This window comes from Bos javanicus, chromosome 24, assembly GCF_032452875.1.
Source record: "Bos javanicus breed banteng chromosome 24, ARS-OSU_banteng_1.0, whole genome shotgun sequence".
Classification (NCBI taxonomy): Eukaryota; Metazoa; Chordata; class Mammalia; order Artiodactyla; family Bovidae; genus Bos; species Bos javanicus.
The window spans coordinates 42,239,178-42,262,550 of NC_083891.1; the positions used below are offsets into that span (position 1 = coordinate 42,239,178).

At 46.0% G+C, this 23,373-nt stretch overlaps 1 protein-coding gene across 3 annotated transcripts in view; it reads right to left on the bottom strand.

Moving 5' to 3' along the window:
* PIEZO2 (piezo type mechanosensitive ion channel component 2) overlaps positions 1-23,373 on the bottom strand; it is a 252,316-nt gene that overhangs the window by 14,074 nt on the left and 214,869 nt on the right. For 2 of the 3 annotated variants that reach the window (XM_061399951.1, XM_061399952.1), the window contains exons 33-41: positions 21,219-21,333; positions 17,401-17,460; positions 14,403-14,569; positions 13,075-13,241; positions 6,636-6,965; positions 6,126-6,384; positions 4,471-4,653; positions 1,680-1,932; positions 579-711 (exon numbers count right to left, since the gene is read on the bottom strand). In XM_061399951.1, coding sequence (XP_061255935.1) covers positions 579-711; positions 1,680-1,932; positions 4,471-4,653; positions 6,126-6,384; positions 6,636-6,965; positions 13,075-13,241; positions 14,403-14,569; positions 17,401-17,460; positions 21,219-21,333 — 1,667 coding nt within the window. Of the gene's footprint in view, positions 1-578; positions 712-1,679; positions 1,933-4,470; positions 4,654-6,125; positions 6,385-6,635; positions 6,966-9,316; positions 9,485-13,074; positions 13,242-14,402; positions 14,570-17,400; positions 17,461-21,218; positions 21,334-23,373 lie in introns of all 3 variants that reach the window. The other variant, XM_061399953.1, reaches the window with a different exon arrangement.

Below are 23,373 nucleotides of genomic sequence, written 5' to 3' on the forward strand. Positions count from 1 at the left end.
GGCTCAGCCTCCTTCATCCCTGTGCTTCCACTCTGGCTGTCTGCCAAGCCTCTGCCCCTTCTCTTCATGGTCCGTAATTCAAGACCATGTCCAGGTGAGCACAGCCCTTGGTCTCAGAGCTCAGGCTCAGGACCAGCCTTGAGGCACCGGCCCTGTTTTCACTCCCGTCTGCTGCCGGTCTGCCTCCCTGATACCTGGGAGGGGGGCCCTGTGACCTTGGCTGGTGACCCTGGGCTGCATGAAGGACAAACCACTTCTTGAATGCACCTCGGCTTCCCTCTAGAGGGTGAGCATATCTCTGAGAACCTTCTGATTTGACTTCACTGCCTGTCTGGTTGGACTCATTCATGTGCCTGGAATTATATACCATGAGCTAGTGTGTTTAGAAGTGCAATGGATATAAAAATGAATCATCCTATTGGAAAGTGATTCTTGAAAGCAATATCATGGTGGGGCATTTTGTTCTGCCCAAAGCTGATGACACTTTTGATGGGAGAGGTCACTTCTCAAGCATGTTGCCTTGGGCTGTTGCCGAGGAAGTGCCCCCAGTCCCCAGGTATCCTCACTCATTCACTCACTTCTTTATGGTAAAGGCCTTTGCTTTGATTAAGTGTTCCTGCAACTTCTCCATGTAAAGTTCCCGTCTGCTCTTCTGCTTGACGCTCACGACGCTGCTTCCTTTCTGGCTGCTGTTCCGGGTGCTCGTGCTGCCTGGAGACAAGAAGGAACTGAGACGTGCCCTGAGTTGTGCATCTGTTGCCGTTAACTGTCGCAGAAGCCCACCAGCTCCAAGGCAGAGGGACAGTTGGAGGCTGGTTAGAGGGCAAGATGCACAGATGCCTGTAAGAACAGCGGCAGAGAACTTGGGATCTGCACCCCCTACTCTAGTTCCATAGCCAAAGGCGTCCGTGGGCTTTCACACCCACCTGGCTCCTTCCTGGGTGGCTGTGGGACCTCTGTCCCAGGAAGAATTAGACTGGGGAGCAGTTTTCTCCTGCTCAGTGGGGTCCCAGGTTTTGGTTGTGGGTCTTCTAGCCCAGGTCCAGGACCGTGCCTTTTTTCAGGACCAAATTTCTCTAACTGTAAAACCAATATGAGATGGCCTGCCAGTGTTGGCCAGAGAAAAGATGAATACAGAGGGTCTGGAGAGCTGCAGACAGGAGTGCTGGCAACACAAAAGCGCAGTTACCCCAAGAGGGGTGACGCACGTGTATTTTCCTGTCACTGGCTGTTCGATAAGAAATTAGTAACTAACGTGGGAAAAAACTAGGTGGTTTGACTTAAAGTTTCTATTGATTAAATCTAAGTGCACTTTCAAAATAAATTGTGATGCACAGCATTCTGGGCACACCTGGCAGAATCTCTGGGTATGATTGACAACTACCCTGTGTCCGACACTCACTAGGTACGAGGCAGCGTGCTGGTCACTTTTCACCAACACCTGAAACCTTTGTCCTAGGTGGGGGTTGGAGAATTCAGACAGACACCCTAGACAGGGATGTGAGTGCCCCAGGCCACACAGCTCAGCCAGGATTTGAACTCTGTCTGGTTACAAAGTACATTCATTTCACATCGCAGTATCTGCTGCCTTGACAGCACGCAGCTCCCTTGCCCCTGACCCCTGGCACCAGGGAGTAACTCTGCTCAGGGGTCCTTAGAGCGACACCACGCAGCAATACCTCTCTTGGACCTATTCGAGGAAAAGCCGGACCCCTGTGATGTCTGGGAGCCGCTGCTGGAGCGCTTCCTCCGGACGGCAGCCGGCTGCTCGGGGAAGGTCACGTGCACTGACTCCACGGACGCGGCCAGGTTGATGGACTTGAGCGAGTCGGAGGAGGCCCTCCTGCCATGGCCGAGGGACAGCTCGTCGTCTGAGTCCACTTTGTCTGAGCCGCTGTCCACGATGTCGTCTTCATCCCAGAGGCCGTGACACTGAGGAGGCAGGAAAGGGACAGCTCAGTCCGCTGTCCAGACAGAGGCTGGGACTCAGCCCCGTGACATCCAGGCCACCAGCGTGTCCCTCAGGATCGGAAACCACACGTCGAACGGGGCGACTGCAGCCAACGACCCTGCTGGACAGAGGAGACTGCTAGGAGAGCACAACCTAAGTGTTCCCACCGAACACCGACCAACAGGCAGGCGAGGAAGTGGTGGATGTGTTAACTAACCAGACGGGGGTCCTTTCACCATATACACGCTTATCAGTCACCACATATACACTTCTGATACCTTACAATTTCACTGGCCAATTATACATCAACAAAGGATCCTTCAGTTAAAGCTATGGTTTTTCCAGTAGTCATGTACAGATTTGAGAAGGCTGAATGTCAAAGAATTGACACTTTCAAACTGCGTTGCTGGAAAAGACTCTTGAGGGTTCCTTGGACACCAAGGAGATCAAACTAGTCAATCCTAAAGGAAATCAACTCTGAATATTCATTGGAAGGATTGATGCTGAAACCGAAACTCCAATACTTTGGCCACCTGATGGGAAGAGCTGATTCATTAGAAAAGACCCTGATTGAGGGCAAGAAGAGAAGAAAGTGACAGATGAGATGGTCTGATGGCATCACTGACTCGACGGACACGAATCTGAGCAAACTCCAGGAGATAGTGAAGGACAGGGGAGTCTGGTGTGCTATAGTCCACAGGGTCACAAAGAGTTGGACATGACTTAGCAACTGGACGACAATACATCAACAAAGCTGAAATTTTTTAAAAAAAGATTAGAAAACCAAAGCAAGTTCAGGGATCCTAAGAAAGCTTATTATCTACCTATATGTACTTTTGCAAACTCATCACACCCCAGTGACTCACGAAAGACCCCCCCCCCTCCCCAAGCCAAATGGAGCATTAGGGACTGGCAGTTTGCAAGGTTACAGAAGGCAGAGGGAAGATCTTGGTCATAGTCCACATAGGTAAAAGCCTGTGTGAAACAGCCCAGCAAGTGGGATAGAGGTCAAACACACATTTACACGTATGTGTGTATGCATGTATGTGTGTGTTGCAGCCTGGCGGAGCAGAGACCAGAACCTGTCCCATGACTTGAGGGTGCGGCAAACTGCGCCCTTGTGATTGTCCTGGTAAGCATACTGAATGGACATTCTTGGGGCGGACGTGGTCTCTGCTCCATTTCACTGCATACCCCTGTGTCCATCCCCATGAAAACAAAACAAGATGTTCCTGATCAACAGCAGAGCCTTTGCTAATCAAACTCCCCAGTATAGCTATTCCCTGATGATCTCATGTGACTTTTGCCAATAAAAGTGTGGGCTGAAAGGAGCCATTTTGTCCTTCTGTCATGGACAGCAAGAGGGCTCCTTGACTCCCGCTTGCCAAATTATATATGTCTGTCTTTCCATTACGCGCTCACCCCTGTTTCAGGTCTTTCTCACCCGCTGTGCTGGGCGTGGCATGTGTGTGCCTTAACTTAGTCCAAGCTTGTTCTGAAAAGGAACTAACAAAGATACTACTTGATAAAATGAATGTAAGACATGTTATATCAATACAAGGAGACACAGTTAAAACAAGAGAAGGAAAGTGAGATTCTGACCATAGGCATATCAATACATCCAAGGCATGCTGTATGACAATCTCTAATGTGTAGACTTAAGTAGCGTATCACAGGTTCAGCTTATATTTCACAGTGTTTGAGACAAGGAACCCCACAGATGCTCAGCAGGATGACAGGATGTGCAGATCCCAAGAAAGTTACCCTGCAGACCCGTCTTCCCAGAGCAATGCAGGTATGGCTTTCTCAGAAGCAGCCTCTCTGGGAGCACAGCTTAGGATCCCAAGGCCTATGCATTGGGCAGTCTCTCACTAAACCAGTGGTTTCAGAGCAAAAACCATGAGAAAAGCAATGCTCCTAAAAGGGGGTGGGCCAAGGTCAGGCTGGAGAGGAGACCTCAAATTCTAGCCCCCCAATGATCTGCCTTCAACTCAGGCAAGACTTGGTGGATCCAGTGGTAAGAACCACACACCTTTCAGGCAATTCCCACAAACACAAGATAATCAGGGTGCCTTCATCCCAGGGTGGGCTTCACAGGTGGCACTATTGGTAAAGAACCTGCCTGCCAATACAGGAGACATAAGAGGTGTGGGTTCGATCCTTGAGTCAGAAAGATTCCCTGGAGGAGGGATTGGCAACCCACTGCAGTATTCTTGCCTGGAGAATCCCGTGGACAGAGAAGCCTGGAGGGTTATAGGCCATAGGGTTGCAGAAGAGTCAGACATGACTAAAGCAACTTACAATGCATGCATGCATCCCAGAGTAGAAATAGGGGGAAATTTCCCCCAGTTGATCACAAACTCCATTATTGAGTACACAGTGTTGAGAAAACAAATGAAATGAACAACACTGTTAACAAAACAAGCGCACACAGACAGACCTCGCCCGTGGCCCCCAGCCCCTCGCGATCCCAGCGCTGGGTGCTTGGGGACAGCCCAGGGCTGGTGGGCGGGCAGTACCTTTAGGATGGAGCGGTGGAAGAAGAGCGCCAGCAGCTGGATGAGGTCGTAGAGCACGTAGGCGTCCTTCTTCTCCACCCCGATGATGTTGGGTGGGTGGTAAGGCTTGTCCTTGTTCAGTTCCACATTCTTGTTCCAGGGGAAGAACCCAAATTGGAAGAAGTACTTGACCACAATGGCCACCTGCACAGATGTGAGAAATCAGAATAAATGATGCCCTTTAAGAATAGTTCTAGACGAGGAACAGTGATACAAAACTTATGGGGAAAAGTCTCAGTTCTGGTGCTGGGAATGCACACAGCATGTGGAATAACGAATTCTCCTTCCACAGATACTGACTTCAGGACAAGGCCAGAACCACACCTCCAGGGCCTGTGACTACAGACACATGGGGGCCGTGGAGGTTATTCCTGACTTGGCTCAAATGACTTCTGCTATTGTCAGGGAGTGGGCTAGTTTCTGGGCTTCCCAGGTGGCACCAGTGGTAAAGAACCCACTTGCCAATGCAGGAGAAATAAGAGATGTGGGTTTGATCCCTGGGTTGGGAAGGTCCCCTGGAGAAGAGATTGGCAACCCATTTCAGTATTCTTGCCTGGAGAATTCCATGGACAGAGGAGTCTGGAGGATTACAGTCTATAATGTTGCAGAGTTAGACATGACTGAAGTGACTTAGCATGCATGCAAGGGCTAGTTTGTGCTGATTCAGTTAGATACTTATACGAATATTCAGCTATTAAATGAGGTCATTAGGACAAATGTGAACAGCAGGATCTTTATTCTGCAAGTATGGCTTTAGTTTGTAATCTTTAGGAGAAAACTGCACAGGCACTATAGACAATTTTCACTTTATTCTGCTCTCTTTCCTCTCAGCATTTTATTGCTCACTGGAAGTTCTCCTCAAAAAGAAATAAAAGCAAATGAAATAAAACCTTGCCAGCCCAGGGTATAAACGTGGAGATGTTTGTAGAGATTGACACTGAAACACTCCTCCAATGTCTACATCATCAGGGTTAATTGCATCCAACTGTATTTCAAGTGCTTACTGTACTGTTTGATCCAATGTCCACTCACTGACCATTCATGGCCCTGGCACTGTGCTTGTGTCTGCCTCGTACTTACCGTCTTGCTGGTCAATATCACAGGGCAAAAAAAAAAAAAAAAAAAAATCACAGGGCAGACACCAGACCTCAAAAGTCTCCCCCACCACTCACCAGCTGGGTAAAGTGAAAGTGTTAGTCACTCAGTTGTGTCTGACTCTTTGCAACCCCATGGACTGTGGCCCCCCAGTCTCCTCTGTCCATGAGATTCTCCAGGCAAGAATACTGGAGTGGGTAGCCATTTCCTTCTCCAGGCAATCTTCCCAAGCCAGGGATCAAACCTGGGTCTCATGCATTGCAGGCAGATTGTTGACTGAATGAGCCATCAGGGAAGCCCACTTTGGGCCAATTATTTAATCTCATAAAGGCTGTTCCTTATTCCTTTTTTATGGAATGATATCAGCTTCTATGTTGTGTGAGGTGTGAGATGTGAAAAGACAACTATAGTTCTCAGCACCAACAACTGCTGGTTATAATCACATGCTGACCTAAGACGATTCTCTAACTGACTATTTACATGAAGCAGGGGTCAGGCAGGTCCACTGGAGGGACGCCTACCTCCGTGTAGACGATGGCCATCATCCAGAAGCGCCTGCTGGGCCGGGGGACGGACAGCATGGCCCAGAGGAAGATAAGGATGGGCAGCACGAGGGTAATCATGGAGGCGGAGACCATGTGGTTGAGGATGATGACAAAGTAGCACACCATCTCGGAGCGGGCCACCAGCGTGTTGTACAGTGCGTAGAAGAGCAGCAGGAAGCGAGGCTGCCCCACGTAGAACTTCTCTGACTCCTCCAGCTCGTCGTCATGGAACATCCTGCCAGAACACTGGCCTCAGTTCCTCCCCGGCACTGATTCCACGTGGCGAGACCTTGCCCACCCCTCCCTGCTGCCTGGGTCCCCAGGCATCCTGTGCTGTCAACCTCCTGTCATGTTACAGAGACAGAGGTGAGCATGCATGTGGCTCTAAATGTCTGGGGGGACCTTTTCCACGTGGTCTCTGCACCCAGTAGCCCAGTGGACACTAAGGGTCACTCCCAGCTCCACTGCTGTGGCCGCAGCTCTTACTTGTTCAGCAGCAGCTCACTGGCTGTCAGCTCGTGGGTCAGAGGTGGCAGGATGCTGGCCTCCAGCCGATCCGAGCGGCTGTCATCCGGGCTGACTTCCATGTGGGTCTGGCCGGCTGAGTCGTCCCGGGAGTCGAAGGACAGGCGCTCAAAGCTGACAGCCTTGCTGTAGGATGGCGGGGCCTCCACGTCACCGTCCTCCGTGGGATCCTGTGGGGACTCGGCCTCCCGGGCCCCCTCGGGCGCCTCCTCGTCCTGCTCAGCCTCCACTTCCTCAATGGTCTCCGTGGTCCCCTGGCGCGAGTACAGCATCGTGCACTGCGTGGGCTCGCTGTCAGGAGACACGGAGGGCGCCGCCTGGCCTCAGCAACCCCTACAGCCTCCTGCGGCACCCATGGCCACGCACCCAGGCACGTGGCGGGGATGCCTCCTCACTCCCCACGTTCCATCTGCTTTGCTCCTTCTGGATAATCATGTCTGGGTGCAGAGACGGGGGAAGGGTGCTGGGTGGCAGGTCCCGGGGCGCCAAACCCTCTCGTGCATAACTTTTCAGTCCCGTCGATGGTCCTAGGCAGCAGGCCCACTGTTTATTTCCAGTCAAGACACAGTGAGCACAGTGCACCTCCCAGAGCACAGATTGTAAAGAAAGGTACTCAGGGAAAGCAGATGTCTCAACTGGCTGGGTCCACAGGTCCACAAAGATGCACTCTACTCTCAACAGACCCCACACCCTTAAGGGGAGGCCCAGAATGGTGGACCATTGGCAAGACAAAGCCTGCCTCGTTGTTTATGCTGGCTCCTCCCTGCACTTCCATCCTGTGCCTTTTCTCACTGGTGCCTCTGACACCTGACTGGACGCTCACCATCGTGCTTTTCCTGGCTCCCCACCACCTGGCACATGGAAGCCCCGCCCACCACTTTCTGCCCCAGGGTCTCTCCTGGGGCTGCACCCACCCTCCCCTCTGACTGCCCTTCCGCTTTCTCCTCCCACTGGTTTTGCGCTGCCAGCTCCTCTTCCAGCTTCATTTTCCAGGAGCCCCTCTGTCCTGGTCTTTACTCTACTTCTGTGTCCTGTCTTCCCTTTTGCATCTCTCCTCCCCTTCTTAACTCTTCCTGGCAGGTTCATGCAAAAAACACTGGAAACAAAAGTACAGCAGCCATAGCCGTGAGATCAAGGTCTGCCTGCTGTGCTGTGTACCTCAACACACCCGGCCCTGAAGAGAGGGGGAAAAGTCACCTGAAGATGCCGAGTATACGGGGTGTGCAATGATCAGCTGTTAGGCTCTGAGAAGGTGCTGCTCCTTAAATGGTGTGTGTGAGCAGCTGGGGTCATATCGCTGAGACGCTTAAAGGTGCAGACTGTACCCATTTCTCTTGTCATGGACACTGGTGCACACACATGAATGAATGAATGCATCTGGCTGAGCCTTGAGACTGAAGAGCCAGAATTGCATGAGCTCTTGATCCTAATTCAGGGTTGTTCAGGGCCCCAGGACTTTGGCCCTACATGTGCCTACAGCACATTAGGCTCTCAGAATGCCAAGACAATGCTTTTGGCTAAGACTTACCTTGATTAGACATGACCGTGAAACTGACTGGTCACCCAGTTCACAGTTTTCAGACCACTGGAACCAGCCCCACACCAGGTTCTAACTTCCAGAGGGACCATAAGCTATCACAAGAATGCTCTTTATGGTTTTTGATGAGGTCTGACCTCAAAGTGATTCAGGTAAATCCTGGTACGTTCAGGAATCAGCAGATTGGAATGGCATAGCATGTGCCCACCAGAGGACATCTTAAATGGCCATGGCATTCCCTGAAACGCCAGGTGCCAGCCTCCTGAAGCTCTGAATGTACATACGTACACAGCTGCTGGAGACAAGGCCCTAACATTGGCTGACTTGCCGACACTGCCCTTAGATTCGGGGTGGGTTATTTGGGTGGTTGTTTGGTGTCAGGATAAGCACAATACAGCTTGTGCTTCTGTGCTCCTGTTGATTTTTCAAAGAAGAGCTTTTGGATTTTAAGCAAGTGATTTCATTTCTATGCATGATTATAGTTTTTATCGTGAGGTTTAATGAGAAAGCGTAAGCCCAAAGTAATCTTTCCCAAACCAAACAAGTTAAGGTCTCCCAAGGTAATACATTCTACTGCATAATAATATTATTTTAAAAACAATGGTTGAATATATTCTAACTTGCATGTCAGTTGGGCTTGTAGCATGTGGACAGATTCATTCTGTATTGACCAAATGTGACTACATACAGGATTTGGGATTAACTCCTACTGTGTAGATCTTTGGACAAAATTATGAGAAAGTTTCCTACTCTTCCTGACCCATTTTTCCCCCTGAGGACTGCCTACAGGCACCCTCAACCAAGGAGGAAACATGCTTGCTCCTTTGGAAATAGAAAGTGTGAAATACTTACAAAATGGAGAATGTTTATAGTAGGATTTTAAAGAAACTCCTAACAGACAAAAAGCAAAGAGCGGTTAGTTGAATAGAACACTATCCTGGGAACGACCAGTTGTGTCCCAGGAAGGATGCTGGTTATGCTTTCATTGGTCATGCACCTTCTTAAGACAAAAGTGAACGAAAACACACAGGTCACAATAACTCATCTGTGCAATGACACGGAAGGGGCTGACACGGTCACAGACAAAGCATGCACGGGTGAGCACCTGGAGCCTAAGCTGGTGCTCTCGGCGGACGAGGAGGACACATCCATGCTGAGCATTTTACGGAGCCCGGGCCGAGCGCGCTCACTCGTTTTAGGCACAGTTTCTGGTCCATCTAAATCATCAAGGGTGGACTGCCTTGAGAACAGCATGGTTGCTTCCGTGTAGCAGCTAGCAGCGCAAACAGTTACAGAGACACAGTGTTAAAACAGCGCCGGAAACAGGAGTCACACACGTCAGAGACCCAGATACCGCCATGCAGCAGACCACATGCCACTCCAGCACCACGGACAGCGGCCACCGCAGCGGGGCTCCGGGACAGAGAAGGGAAGATGAGACAGGATAGCACTGGGCTGGGAACAGGACTGCTGACAAAGGATGAAGTGTTGCTCTCTGGGTGGGACAGGGAACTAGAATAATGACAAGTCCTGACCTGTCTCTCACAGAGCAAAATTCATCTTTACAATTGTACAGCTGAGGTTTTTTTTTTTTTTCAAAGACAGGAAATATATTTTATTCAGAGCCCCCCTTCCCCAATCCTGAGTTCAGTTCTTAAGCAGAAATACCTGCTCAAGTAAAATTTATATAAGAATGCCATTTAAACAACATGGTTTCCAAAAGAAAAGAAGGAAGCTCAGGATTGACTGCAACAAACTGAATTTTCCACCCCATTTTCTGAGTGATATTCAGTTGAGCCAAACTGGATGGCTTGGAGAAGAGATGCTGGTTTGATATGCAACTGGATATAAACCAACATCAAAAAGAAAAGAAAAGAAATGGTAAAAAGGCAACAACACAGGAAGTCCAGCAGTGGCAGGGCATCTGGTCTGTTAACTGTTCATTGAGCCCAATGAGTGATTTTCTCTGTGATCACATTCTAGGTCTCGGCAGATGTCAGCAGGGTGAGATCCCACTGGCTGAATCCTCAGCACCTGTCACTCGACACTCAGGGAGGAAACTGAGGCAGATTCAGGGCTGAGCTGCTACTGGGTGATCCCAGTAGCAGCCAACAGCTCAGATGGAGGCATGATTGCAGTTCACATGTGGAGTTGAATCCCAGAGAAGAACACCCCCTGAAGCTGTTGACATGGAGGCTCCTGGGGCACTGGCTTCCAGCCTGAGAGCGAGTGACCCAGCTGACCTTTCATGTTACAGACAGCTGATTTACTGGATGAACATCAGCCTCTAGTGATTGCACCAGGGGACCTATTGTGTGCCGGCCACACAGTAAGTGCCCTTAGTCAGTGACTGTGGGGGCAGAAATGGAAACCATTCAATATGAGGGAGTGACCTCTGGGGTCCCCTTTAGGGGTGGGGAATTTGAGGCGCTCATGGAACTGTTAAAGGGCTTTCAGGTTCTCAGAGCCATAGCAGCCCCCACACCCAAGTGCTCTGTGGGAGAACACCCTGACTGCATGTCACAGCCACATGGCCAAGACAGGACCCAGCAATGGGAGAGGGAAGGGACAAGGCGAGCAACCAAACGGTCTCTAATAAGGATTTTAAAGAACAACCCTAACTCCTTTTGATGCCAACTCATCCTGAATAAAAAGAGGAGATAATGGTGAGATGAACTAGAAACATAGTGGACATTGATTACCTGCCGGGGTTTAGATAAATCCCTTCCCCTTCTTCTGGGTCTCAGTCTCATCATTTATGAGATGAGGGAACTAGATCTTTGAGCTTCCGTACTGTTTCATATTTTCAGAGGTGGATCCCCCAGCCTTTGAGGAGTTTGCAGCAGAAAGAGGCTGTGCACCCTGACCTGCCCGATTTTCTGTGTGGAATTAATGCTCTGACCACAAAGTCCTCTTTACCTTGTTAATTCTTGGGTGATTTCTGCCACCATGCAGCCCGCCCTCAGACCCCACACTACTGGGTTATTTGCAGTGGATTAGCTTGTCATCCAAGCCAGGACAGTTTTAAAACTGAAAGGGATGAGCAGGAGCTTTACAAAAACAGGTGACAAATCTAACTGATGTCCTCAGGTCATTGGAGCCATCCCAGGGGCACACAGCACACACCTCAAATAATAAACACTCTGCATGTATCTAGGAATATTCCTTGGAATGTCACCAATGTTTCCTGAAGGAACTTTATTTTCTGGGAAGGTAGAGGATATCTGATTTCATACATCTGGATTTGAAAGAAATCGTGACTGTTCCAGTAAGTCAAACGGAACATAAGCACATTTGTTAGGTTCCTACTCTACTGTCTGCTGAAGGGAAAAGTGGGTGAGATGGGGCGGGTGGGACAACTCCTTGCAGGTTGGGTCCTTAAGGGGCTGGGCCACATAGAGCGTGTGGGTCCCCGCACCCCTGACGGGGGTGATGCTACCTGCCCCAGGGCATAGGTGTGCTGACGGCAAATGCCCACACCGGGGTCCCTCCCAGAAAAGACCACTGCTTCGTCAGAAATCAGCGTGGCTTCCTATGGACTCTGTTGCAGACACACAATTGTTTGGAAATTTGAAAGTTTCCTAAACAAGAACAACAAAAAAATGGAAGTTTTCCTTGGCCTTTAAGAAGAAGGAAAATATGTTCACTCCCTTACTAAGGGCATAAATGACCAATATTGTGTCTCCCTTTTCTTCACATTACAAATAATGAGTAAAAGGACATTGAAAATAATTTTAAAGGTGTTGGTTTTCTATTAGTAAGTTTGTTGATGGATTGACCATTTAAAAATGTTGGAGTATTTTGACAGTCTTTGTTAAAAGGCAATCAATGAATTTTAATATCTCCCACCTCACAGGTTTTGACTATGGGGGCAGATTTGTCATCTTGGATCAGATTTAAAGGCAGTTACTTGATTTTGTTTTAGCCAGTCTTTGTTTTCTTTTTCCTCTTATCCCTCCTAAAGTTGTGGTTTACAATATTTACTCACTTTCTTAACTAACCATATTATCAGTTGTTACACAGCTGAAAGTTACTAATCCAGGAATCATGTATGTTTATTTTATGAACAACTGATTTTCAGTTCACGTTCTAATTTTCTGTTTGATTCACTGGGTTGAGAGTTTGGTTCTGGAGCCACTATTCTTAAGCCAGGCTCATGCGTAAAATTCAGGAAGCCTGTGAAACGCCTGAAGTTCTATGGGGGAAAATGTGTAATTATGTGTGATTTTCCCCTTTGGGAACTAGTCTGCAGCCTTATGCACTGTCATAAGAAGTTCACATCCCTGTCAAATGGGGATGATAACAGTACATCTCAAGGGGTCTGTTAAGGAAGAAGTGAGGAAACCCCCACACAGTGCAGCCCCGGGGAAGGGTTAGTGCAGGGGCCCGTGTGAAGCAGGGGTGTGACCACACAACTCGGAAGGTGGGGCCCACAGAACCACTTCTCAAATTTTTACGATTCCTAATCATACAGTAAAATTTCTGAAAGAAGATGGAGAGCAACAGGTGGCAGAAGACTCTAGAACAGAAGATACTTTGTGGAACAGCGTTTTAAAGGCATTGAAGATGCAGTTCTCGATACAGGTACTCATTTTGTGTCAGGAGGCTCATCTGACTTAACTCCAGCTTGGAAATCCCAGTCCTGGGCCCGTGGGTCACATGGGTCTTTCTAATAATTTATGATTGATATCTGCTTCTCTCTGCTTGGACCAGGGGCAGCGATGCTCTGCTGGGCCATGCCCACGGAGACAGCCCAGAGCAGCTGGGCACTCCCAAGGTTCTGATTAGCCTGCACCTCTCCCATCACCTCTCACCTCTGTCATCCCTGTGGAAAGCAGCACCACTGTGGAGCATGTGACCTACCTGGAGATGCTGTCGTGGGAATCCAAGCTGTCCATCCTGTGGGCAGTCTGGGCACCTGCAGCAGTGCCAGCGTGCTCGTCGATGGTGTCCAGTCCCGACTCCCTGGACAGGTTCATGATGTGGTTCTGGTAGTACATGTGGATGCTCTCCCGGGTTGGGACGTTGCCCTGCGGAGAGGGAGACACTGTCACAGCCCTGTGCAGACATCAGCGCTTCTCAGTACGGACAGCCCTCCGCCATCACACACACCTTGAGCAGGATGAAAAGCCAAGTTAGTCAAGCTGAGGATTGACGTCAACTCACTGAATTAATGGTGCCAGATGCTACTGGGTCATGCTGAACAGGGAACCCCTCCTAGTTTAAGGCTGAAGATGGTCAAATGTACAACTTGCAGTTATGAAATAAATAAACCATGGGGATGCAATGGTGACTAGAGTTAACGATACTGTATGCGTATTGAAAAGTTATTAAGAGAATAGATCTTCAAAGTCTTCTTCACAATAAAATTTATAACAGGTGCAGTGATGGAAGTTAACTAGATCTACTGTGGTTATCATTTTACAATATACATAAATACCAAGTTATTATACTGTAAGCCTGAAATGAATAAAATGGTATATGCCACCCACATCTCAAAAAATAAAATTAAAAAATTAAAAAGGAATCCCTTTTCATATGTTGATAATTTTGCTAAGTGAGAGTAACCTTTCCAGCCATGAACTTTTTTTTCAAATGTAACCTAGAAACCATCTATGCCTATGTTTTGTCTTAGTCACTCAGTCATGTCTGACTCTTTACCAGCCCATGGACTGTAGCCCGTCAGGCTCTTCGGTCCATGGGATTTCCCAGGCAAGAATATTGGAGTGGGTTGCCATTCCCTTCTCCGGGGATCTTCCGGACCCAGGGATTGAACCTGGGTCTCCTGAGTTGCAGGCAGGTTCTTTACCTTCTGAGCCTCCACATGTGTATATTCCTAATTTTCCCTATGAGAAGTTTCAGGCCAAACTTCCCAGACTAAAGCGCATGATCCTTTATGAGATACAACAGAATCAGTGCAGCTGGGAACCGTGGTGACGAGAGGTGACAGAGTGAACATGCTGGCCAAGATCCTAGGACTGTGAGTGTGTGTGTGTGTGTGTGTGTGTGTGTGTGGTGTGTACATTATCATTCTGAGCATGGAAAATACTGAAATATACCAAAAAAGCAGAGGGGTTATGCAAAGACTGGAGAGGAAGGATTTTGTCTGAGCCTCTGTGGAGGTCTGGACCCTGGCTTTTAGAACTTTTGTGACTCGGGCAGAAGCGAAGCAGGGTCTCGAGCAGGGCTACCTTCTTGATCTCTCTGGTCAGCATGCAGCGCTCGATCCTCAGGACAGTGGAGATGTCGAGGTGCTCCCTGGAGATGGAGTTGAGCCACGTTGTGAAACTGTCCACGGTTGCCAGAAACAGGACCCAGGTGAACTTCAAAATATTAAAGATCCTCTTGATGATGTTGTCTAGGAGGAAGAAGAGAACTTGATTTAAAGGGACATTGCACCCTCAGTCATGGTGCTGTGTGTGGAGCAGTGGTGTTTTATCAAAGGCAGCCCTGCCTGGTTTTGTCCTTGACCCTGACATGGAGAGACAGGGCTGTGGTGGGGACGGGAGGCACTGGTGTGCACAGGCATGGAAGTGGTGGGCAGGGTTTTCCACACCTGCACTGGCAGCACCCAAACCAAACTCGGATAGAACTGTTAACCTTTGGTCAACGTCGGGAGCCGCATTAGGCGTTACTGACAAAATGGAGGCATGGCCCTACACCCCCACCCTTTGTTCCGTAGGCACGGACCCGGAATGAAGGAGTTAGGCTTTGTGATTCTGACTTGTTTTTTCCTTTTCTCGGCTGAGTTGACTGAAGAGAATATTAAGGTGCTTATTGTTTTTGAGAGGAGCATAAGAAGGCATAAAGCCTTCTGCAGCTGTGCTCAAAGAATAATTCATAAAGTTAATCACTGACATTTGTTTAAGGACTTTTACAAAAAAGTGTTCCAGGGTGAGCACACAGGCCCCAGCTTGAGGCCATGGGAGGGACTGCTATCTGAAGCCCATTTGTGAGAAAAGTGTTTATAGCAAAGGAGTTTGCTGAATTTAGGGCTTAGGAATAATTAAAATAGTTAGAAGCTAAAGATATAAGGATTGCTGTAATGTTAGCATATTCTACTATAGCTTATAGAAACTAGGGACTTTAGAGATATTATTAGCTAGAAGCCCTTTCTAAGAAATAGTGAGCTTAGGATACTAGGGGCAAATAGGACTTAGAAAGATAAGAAATAAACTGAGGAGTGTGGTATGCAGCCCAGACATTAGCATGAGTTACAGGGTATTCACAAGGACACATGAGAAGAAGTAGATAAGCGAATTGCTGAGGCAGGAACTCCTTTTGAGGGGCAACAATGATTTATGGAGACAACAAATCTGGGTCAGTGGGAACTGAAAATATCAAACCTCTGACCTAATGCTTTTATAAAAGTATAAAAGAGAATCATAAGCTTGAAATAAACAGGCAGTCCAAGAAAAATGAGAAGCTGCCTCAGTTTCTCGCAGATACCGCCCACCCCTTCAAGTTGAATCCCTGGCTGCTGGAGCTGGACTCCGGCAGGTCAAAGCTTCAGTCGAAACAGGTCCATATAGAGACACCAGGTCTAATTAGAAGTACAGCCTGCATTCAAGGGTATTTGCTACTGGCCAGAAACAGTCTGAATCTATCCAAGTAATTGGTTCCTTTAATGCTTTTCTTGTTCTGTTGGTTCAGTAAGACTCTGATGTTTCCCACTACAGCTGAACTGTAGTTGAACACCTTTCAAAGGTATTTCGTACAGAATTCAGTCTACACACTAAGACTCTATCCAAACCCCTGTATCATCTTCCTCACATGTATTTAATGACACCAAGCTATGCTTACTATAAAATTCTGACTGTGTGGTCAGTCCTCTCCAAACCATAGGAGCCCTGAGATGCCCACTGACCCTGGGCCACCTCCCTCCTCTTGGCTGTGTCTGGGACCCGCCTGGGGAGCTGCGTGTGACCAGCTCACCTCCGACGCTCATCTCTACCCCCGAGTGGTCATGTAGATTTGGGAAACTTGGCTAGTTTTTCTCTGCCTTGGTTTTTTTCTGTGTTAAGTGGGGAAGAGGGCTTTGAGGGAGTTGAACAAGCTAATGTGTGTAAAGCTTATGGCAAAGGAGACAAGGTACTCGAAGCAGGGGCACTGTTACCAGGAAAAGGTTTGCAGGAATAACAGGGTGTTGCCCCACAGACAGCAAGACGATCGTCTGGACGTGGAGGCCCGCTTCAAGGACCGTGCCTCTGAGGGCTTGAAGAGCCTTTGGGAAGTCTCGTTTTGTGTCAACAGATGGCATCCATGGATGTATTTGTGTCCAGCACAAAAGAGCCTGAACACCTTGCCTGTGGGTAAGTGGTGCACCCAGGACTGCCAGCCCTGAGGCAGAGGAAGCCACGTGTCTGTGGAGCCAGAGAGGCATGTGGGTTCACTGCATTCAGAGGGTTTTGTTTCTCCTCTTTTTTTTTTTTTTTTTCTGATGCAGAAATGTTCCCCCCAGTCTCAGGCTTGGTGAAGCCCACATGCCACTGGGCCTGGGCTGGGGCTCAGAAGATGTGAGCTCTGTCCCTGACAGTGTGGAGTCCTGAGAAGATGCGCTGGGATTCAGGTTTCTTCGCTAAAAGGGGGAGTCAGCCCAAGCCCTGGAGGCTGCTCATTTCCCAGTGTACTTACCACTCATGCGTGCTCAGTCACTTCAGTTGTGTACGACTCTGTGCAACCCCGTGGACTGTAGCCTGCAGGTGCTTCTGTCCATGGGATTGTCCAGGCAAGAATACTGGAGTGGGTTGCCAATTCCTCCTCCAGGGGATCTTCCCCACCCAGGGACTGAAACTACCTCTCACTTCACTCCTTTTCCATGACTTCTAAATGCCAATATTTTGGGGGGCCTCCATGCTGATGGTTTCCCTGGGACATTTATAATTTGTTCCCAACTCCCTTTCACAGGCATTTGGGTAAAGGACTTTACACATGGACTCTAATCCGACATCTCATCCCACAATGCAAAGGTAGGTCTCATTTTCAGAGTCCCTTTGCAATTTCACTAGAGATGCAATTTCACGAGAGATGCGATTTCAAGGGATGCTGATTATTGAGTCACAGTCCAGAAACAGGATTTAATTCACTGTTTCCAGGCAGCCTTCCTCACGCACCATCTGGGCAAGAAACATAGTCCCACTCCCAGCCCCCGCCCCCACCTCCCCTGCTGATGGGCATCTTCACTGTTACCTGGTCCATCAGACTTCTTTTTGACTGGCTCATCCTCCCGGTCTTCCCACTCCACAGGACCTGCCAAGAGTGTCCAAGAAACATGAGTTACATCCTTTCAGGGTAAATTAACACTGATGCTACACTTCTGGACTGAGAGGAATTTTATAATGAAATCTGGGATGTTCCGCCTATTTGAAGAGCTCCCAGAGAAGAGTTGTCAGAATTCTGAGCTTTCAGATTCTCCTCACTTGACTTCAGAATGAGTATTGTGGAGTTGGGGATGGTAAACCAAACTGTTTGGTCAAATCTTTCCTGCTTCCTGTTGTTTAATGGCCTGTGAGTTGAGAGTGGTTTTTGTATTTTCAATAGTTGAAAAAAAGTCTGAAGAAGAAGAATATTTTATGCATATGAAAATTATATAAAATTCAAATTTTGGTGGAACATAGCCATGCCCACTTGGGGACATACCATCCAAATCTGCTCAAGAAGGCAGGGTGAGTTGCAGCAGGAATCTACAGTGCAAAGCTTATCATATTTACTATCCAGCCCTTTATAGAAAAAGTGTGCTGACTGCTGTTAAAAACTATGAGGTTGTAATTTTGAACACCTTGAGGATCAAAATATAGAACCCAGAAACATACCTAAGACTAAATGGGAGATTAACACTGTCAAAAGGAGCATTTAAATTAATAGAAAAAGCAAGATTCATTTACCAAACAGGCTTAGCATAATAGATCTCTGCTCCAAAGAATAATAAAAATTCAAAAGGTAAATAAAATTAAGAGGAAAATACAAGAAAACATATGCATAACACCTGGGGGGGGGGAGACTTTCTTAAGCAAGATGAAAATACAGAAATTCCAAAAAGAAACCTACTTGAGAGACCTACTTGACATCAGAAAAAAATGAAACATTACTTAGAAAACGTACACCATGAACTAAAAGATAAGCACTGGGTTGGAAAAAAAGATACTTGTAACACTACAAAAGGATAATATTCCTAATGTAAGTATCTCCTAGATTAATAAAGACAATCCAATAGACTATTATGAAATGTGATAAAAATGTTTAAATCTTGGATTTGAAAGTAAAATTTATTTACTTTTGTATTCAAATTTTTTTCATTTTAATATTTACCAAGAAAATTTGAAATAAAATGTTCAACCTTATTAGTTTCATTAGTCCATGGAATTCTCCAGGCAAGAATACTGGAGTGGGTTGCCATTTCCTTCTCCAGGGGATCCTCCCGACCCAGGGATTGAACTCAGGTCTCCTGCATTGCAGGCAGATTCTTTACCATCTGAGCCACCAAGGAAGCCACCCCTGCCCCCGACAAAAACCAAGAAAATATGAAATAAAAAATATTCAACTTTATTAGTTAGGAAAATTCAAATGAAAACAAAAGCTGTTTGTCATCCTTGAAAAGACACACGATAAAAAGAGTAGTAACAGCCCATAGGACAAAGCTCCAGGGAAATAGACATTCCTACACCTCATACAGAGGACTTTAAATTTCTAAAATCTCTTGGGAAAATATTTATTAAAGTAAAAAAAAAAGCACCCACTTTAACCCAGAAATTCCACTTCTGATCATCTATTTTGGGGAAAGTGTGTGTTCTTCCTGCTTTTGCCATGCATTTAAACACACACACACATGACTACATATGAATTTTTATATGAGGAAATCCTTGATAGTGTTATTTATTGTGGCAAAAATTTGGAAGCAAATCTTATATCCATTAGCGATGGAGGAGTTGGATAAATTATGCATATCCATATTACAGAATATTTTGCAGCTATTAAAAAAGGATGATATAGTTTTATAAATACTTAATTGGAGAAGTGTTCATGATATATTGCTAATGAACATACAGGAGAGCCTGTGCAGCATGGACTCACTTTTGAATCAAAGGAAACAGTACCTGCCCACAGGTATGTATACCCAGGAAAGGGGTTGAAGAGAACACAACCCCTGCAAAGATTTGGTGCCTTAGGGTAGCTTTCCAGGCTATACTGCATCCGCTTCCTTACTGCTTGACTTGCTACATCCTCAGTGTCTTAATTTTGCCTTTTTAAACCAATCAAGTAAAATAAAATGAAAGCTACAGGAGGCAGCAGGGAGCAGAACGGTCAAAAAAGAGAACAGCTTTGCCATTAGAGCTCCATTAGAAGTTATGTTTTCCTTTTCTTGTTTGAATACATTTTTAATTTCACAAAGAATCAATATACACATTTCCTTTGTAAAGAATTAAAATATAACAAGCCTGAAGGTTTCTTTAATCCTACCCCTTACTCTCAGCCTCCCCACCTCTTCTGCCAGAAGTCACCACAGCAATTAACTGGCTAAGTTTTCTTCCCAGTCTTTTCCTTGTGCATTTATACACGATTACATGCATCCATTAAAAATGCAAAACATTGTCTGGAGGCACTTCAGTTTCGTTTCGTAAGTGGTTTCATAATGTGCATGCCAGCATGCTTTTCACTTAACAGTATGTCAGGAATTGTTCTCCATGGCAGTTCAAAGTAATTCATTTTGCTTTTTAACCTCCTAAATAGTATGCCGTAATACACTGGTCACATAATTTATTTGGTTCTTCTTTACGTGGACATTTAGGATATTCCAAATTTTCGTTAGTGATAATGTTTGATGAATATTGTTAGACACATGTGCTTGTGAATGTGAAAAAAGTGAAAGTCGCTCAGTCGTGTCCCCATGGACTGTAGCCCACTAGGGTCCTCTGTCCATGGAATTCTGCAGGCAAGAATACTGGAGAGGGTAGCCATTCCCTTCTCCAGGGGATCTTCCCAACCCAGGGATCAAACCCAGGTCTCCCGCATTGCAAATGGATTCTTTACCAGCTGAGCTGCCAGGGAAGCCCACGTGTATTTGTGCTTATGTGCAAATATTGACTCATGTGAAGCCACACACCTGGAGGTGGGAGGGATCCCCAGTAGGAGACACACACTTAAATTTTCCGATTGACATCTGCTCTCCAAAGTGGAGGCGCTGTTTACAATACCACAGACACGGACGCCTCCTCTAGCTCCAAACAGAGCACAGACGCCTGCTCTAGCTCCAGAGCTATGTTTACATTCTTGCTAATCCAATCGATTAAAAAAACAGAATGTCAAAATATTTAGTTTACATTTCTCATATTGAGCTACTTAGTGAAACTGAGTTCCTTTTGGCTGTTTCTATTTTCTGATCTTGAATTACTTTTCATACCCATTCATTCATTGGGCTAAATTTTTCTTTTGCTGACTCTCAGAAGTTCTTAATATAGCCAGAACACTGATCTTTAGTCTGATACATAATAAAAACATTTTCCCTGAGCTCCCCACTTGCTTTTTAACTTTGTTTTGGTGTGTTTGTCGTCATTTCCTCCCCTTAGAAACATGTTTCTATCATATGTTTTTGAATGAATTGATAGTGTTGAATACAGCACTGGTAGATATGTTCCATTTTTGGCCCTTGACTGCTCTTTAAGTGTTCTTTCCCTTTTTTTTCTTGATCAAATTTCTAAAGGTTCATCTTTCTTATTTTCCAAGAACAGCTTTTCACTTAATGATCAGGTCGTCTTCTATGTCTTTTCGATGACTTAATAGCCACCTAAAAATTATTATTTTGCTTCTACTTTCTTTGGGGTTATTTTGCTTCTATCTCTCTTCGCATTTTATTAGATGTACCTCAACATAAATTCATGTTTTAATTTATTCCAAGACCTGAGAAAGGGCAAGTAAAAGCCTTTGTGTTCTTTAGACATTAAAAATTTCATTCCTCCCAAGCTTGTCCCTGGTCCAATACCTGTCAGCTGCAAGCCCTCTCCATCACTCACCCTCCCCGGATTCTTTTCTCCTTCTTTTCTGTTCTTCTCTTGCAGATCTTTTTTTCTCTTTGCGCCTCTGTCGGAGTGCTGTTTTAGGGTCAGTAATCCAGGCTTGATAAACAAACTGAAGGGAGAAAGTTTCATTATTTTCTCAACTTTTAATAAATTGAATTAAAGAAAAAGGGACCAACACCAAGCTTCCTGACTTTCAGAAATATATATATTTTTTCTCTCAACATGAATTAAACCTCCCTGTCTTACACCTCTCAATATACTGAGCTGACCAGTGCTCACTGGCCATGAAATAAAATGTGAAAATAGATGTTATAGGCATGTATTTTGTTCAGTATCAGACAATCATGAGATTCTCTAGAACCACGAATGCCCACTTCTCCCCCATCCTCCCATCCTACTATATCTCTGACACTTAGCTCCTGATTCCCTTGTGTGACACATACTAGGCATAAGCTAGAAGGCTGGCTAAGTGTCATTCATTTTCTCCCGACACATATAAAGTTTGAGTCAAGACCGAAACATCTTTTGTTCATTTACTTTGGGAAATTACTTTTGCATGTTTGATACTCTCTCTTGTGAGTAACAACTATTACCACCAACTTGAGAAAGAGCTTTGTAGATTGATCAGTATTTGGAGAGGAAAGATACTGTGCTGTGAAGGTTAAGAGGTTATTCCAGAATGGGTGGAAGGAGAACAGGGGAGCTTTAGGTCACCTTCTGTCATTTTCATTCAAGAGCTGAAAACAGTTGCATTAATACATGACAACCAGTAACCACAACAGAGCAATTTTGAATGTCCCGCCCACCAACAGTGTCCCAAGTCATGCAGAAGGAACACAAAGAAAACCCTGGAACGCAAAGTCAGCCACCCACAACCATGAAGCCGGGCAGCATGCTCAACGTGCACCCACGAACACAGCTGGTCTCAGGGAAGCTGGGTTTCTATCATGAAGATAAAGGAGGAGGGGTACTTGTAAACCCCAACACTTTCATTTTATTCTATATTACTTTCAGATTTCTGAAATCCTTGAAAAACACAGTGTAAACAAACCACTGGCATCGTAGAAGTAAAGAGAAGTTCAACTTTTCCATCCACGGAAATGTAAAGGTGGTGGGTTACTAGGTCAGAGCATTTCCTCACAGGTAGAAATCTGAATCTTACGGGCAATTCACACACATACAAGATCTGTATAGTTTCTGAATAATAAACCCAGGAGTCAAAAAAGTTATCCTAGTTTATGCCAGAAACATATTTTGAAAAGGAAAAGCGAATTGCAATTTGAAGCATGAGCACCAGAAAAAGGAATTTATGGTTGATGTTTATTGAGCATGTTAACTGGAGATTCTATTAAGAATATCTCTGAGGTTTAGGTCGTTAATAGGCAAACTTGCTTCAGCAAAATATTGATTCTTTAAAAGAATCTGAACTGCTAAATGAAAGAAATTTTCAGGCTTAAGAAATACATACTGTGACATTTCCTTAAAATAGTGTTATTACAATATTGCTTTTGGATAATGCAAAAATGCCAAAGTGGAAAATAAGAAAGTGATTCAGGATTTGTGAGTGTACTACGTGTACAATCTTTTGCTCTGAAGAAAAATGAAACTCCTAGGAGACAAGAGAGGGGAGGAGAGAGCAGGGGAGGGTTTCGGATAGAAATGAAGGTATCTTGTAGAAAGGGCTCTGGCCACACCGATGATGCCTCATTAAAATGGTGTTCCTGGTTCTATATGTGGTCCTTCAATGACTGATCTTGCTGGTGTTTCCTTGCTGAGATGAGTGTTTGAAGAAAGGAGGGAAGGGGAGGATCTTAGGACAAGTCCTCATTTGTAGGAAAATGACCTTCATGTCCATGTTTGGAAGTACAAATATTTTACAGCTCCAGGAACACTGGACTGAGGATCAGACTATTTCTGGGAAAAGTTGGATGATGAAGGAGGAAGAGGAAGCATCCCAATTCTTACTGAGTTAAGACACTGAATTAAGCTTCTTTCTGAAATGTCTCAATTCTGAAGTCTCAGTGGTAACTACCACCCAGTGTCATGGGTATCTCTGGAGAACAGACACATGAAGAACTAATCTTGGGTAGAAAAACACACGAAAATGTGTATAAATGACATCGACTTCTCCGTCTGCTGCTGCCACTAG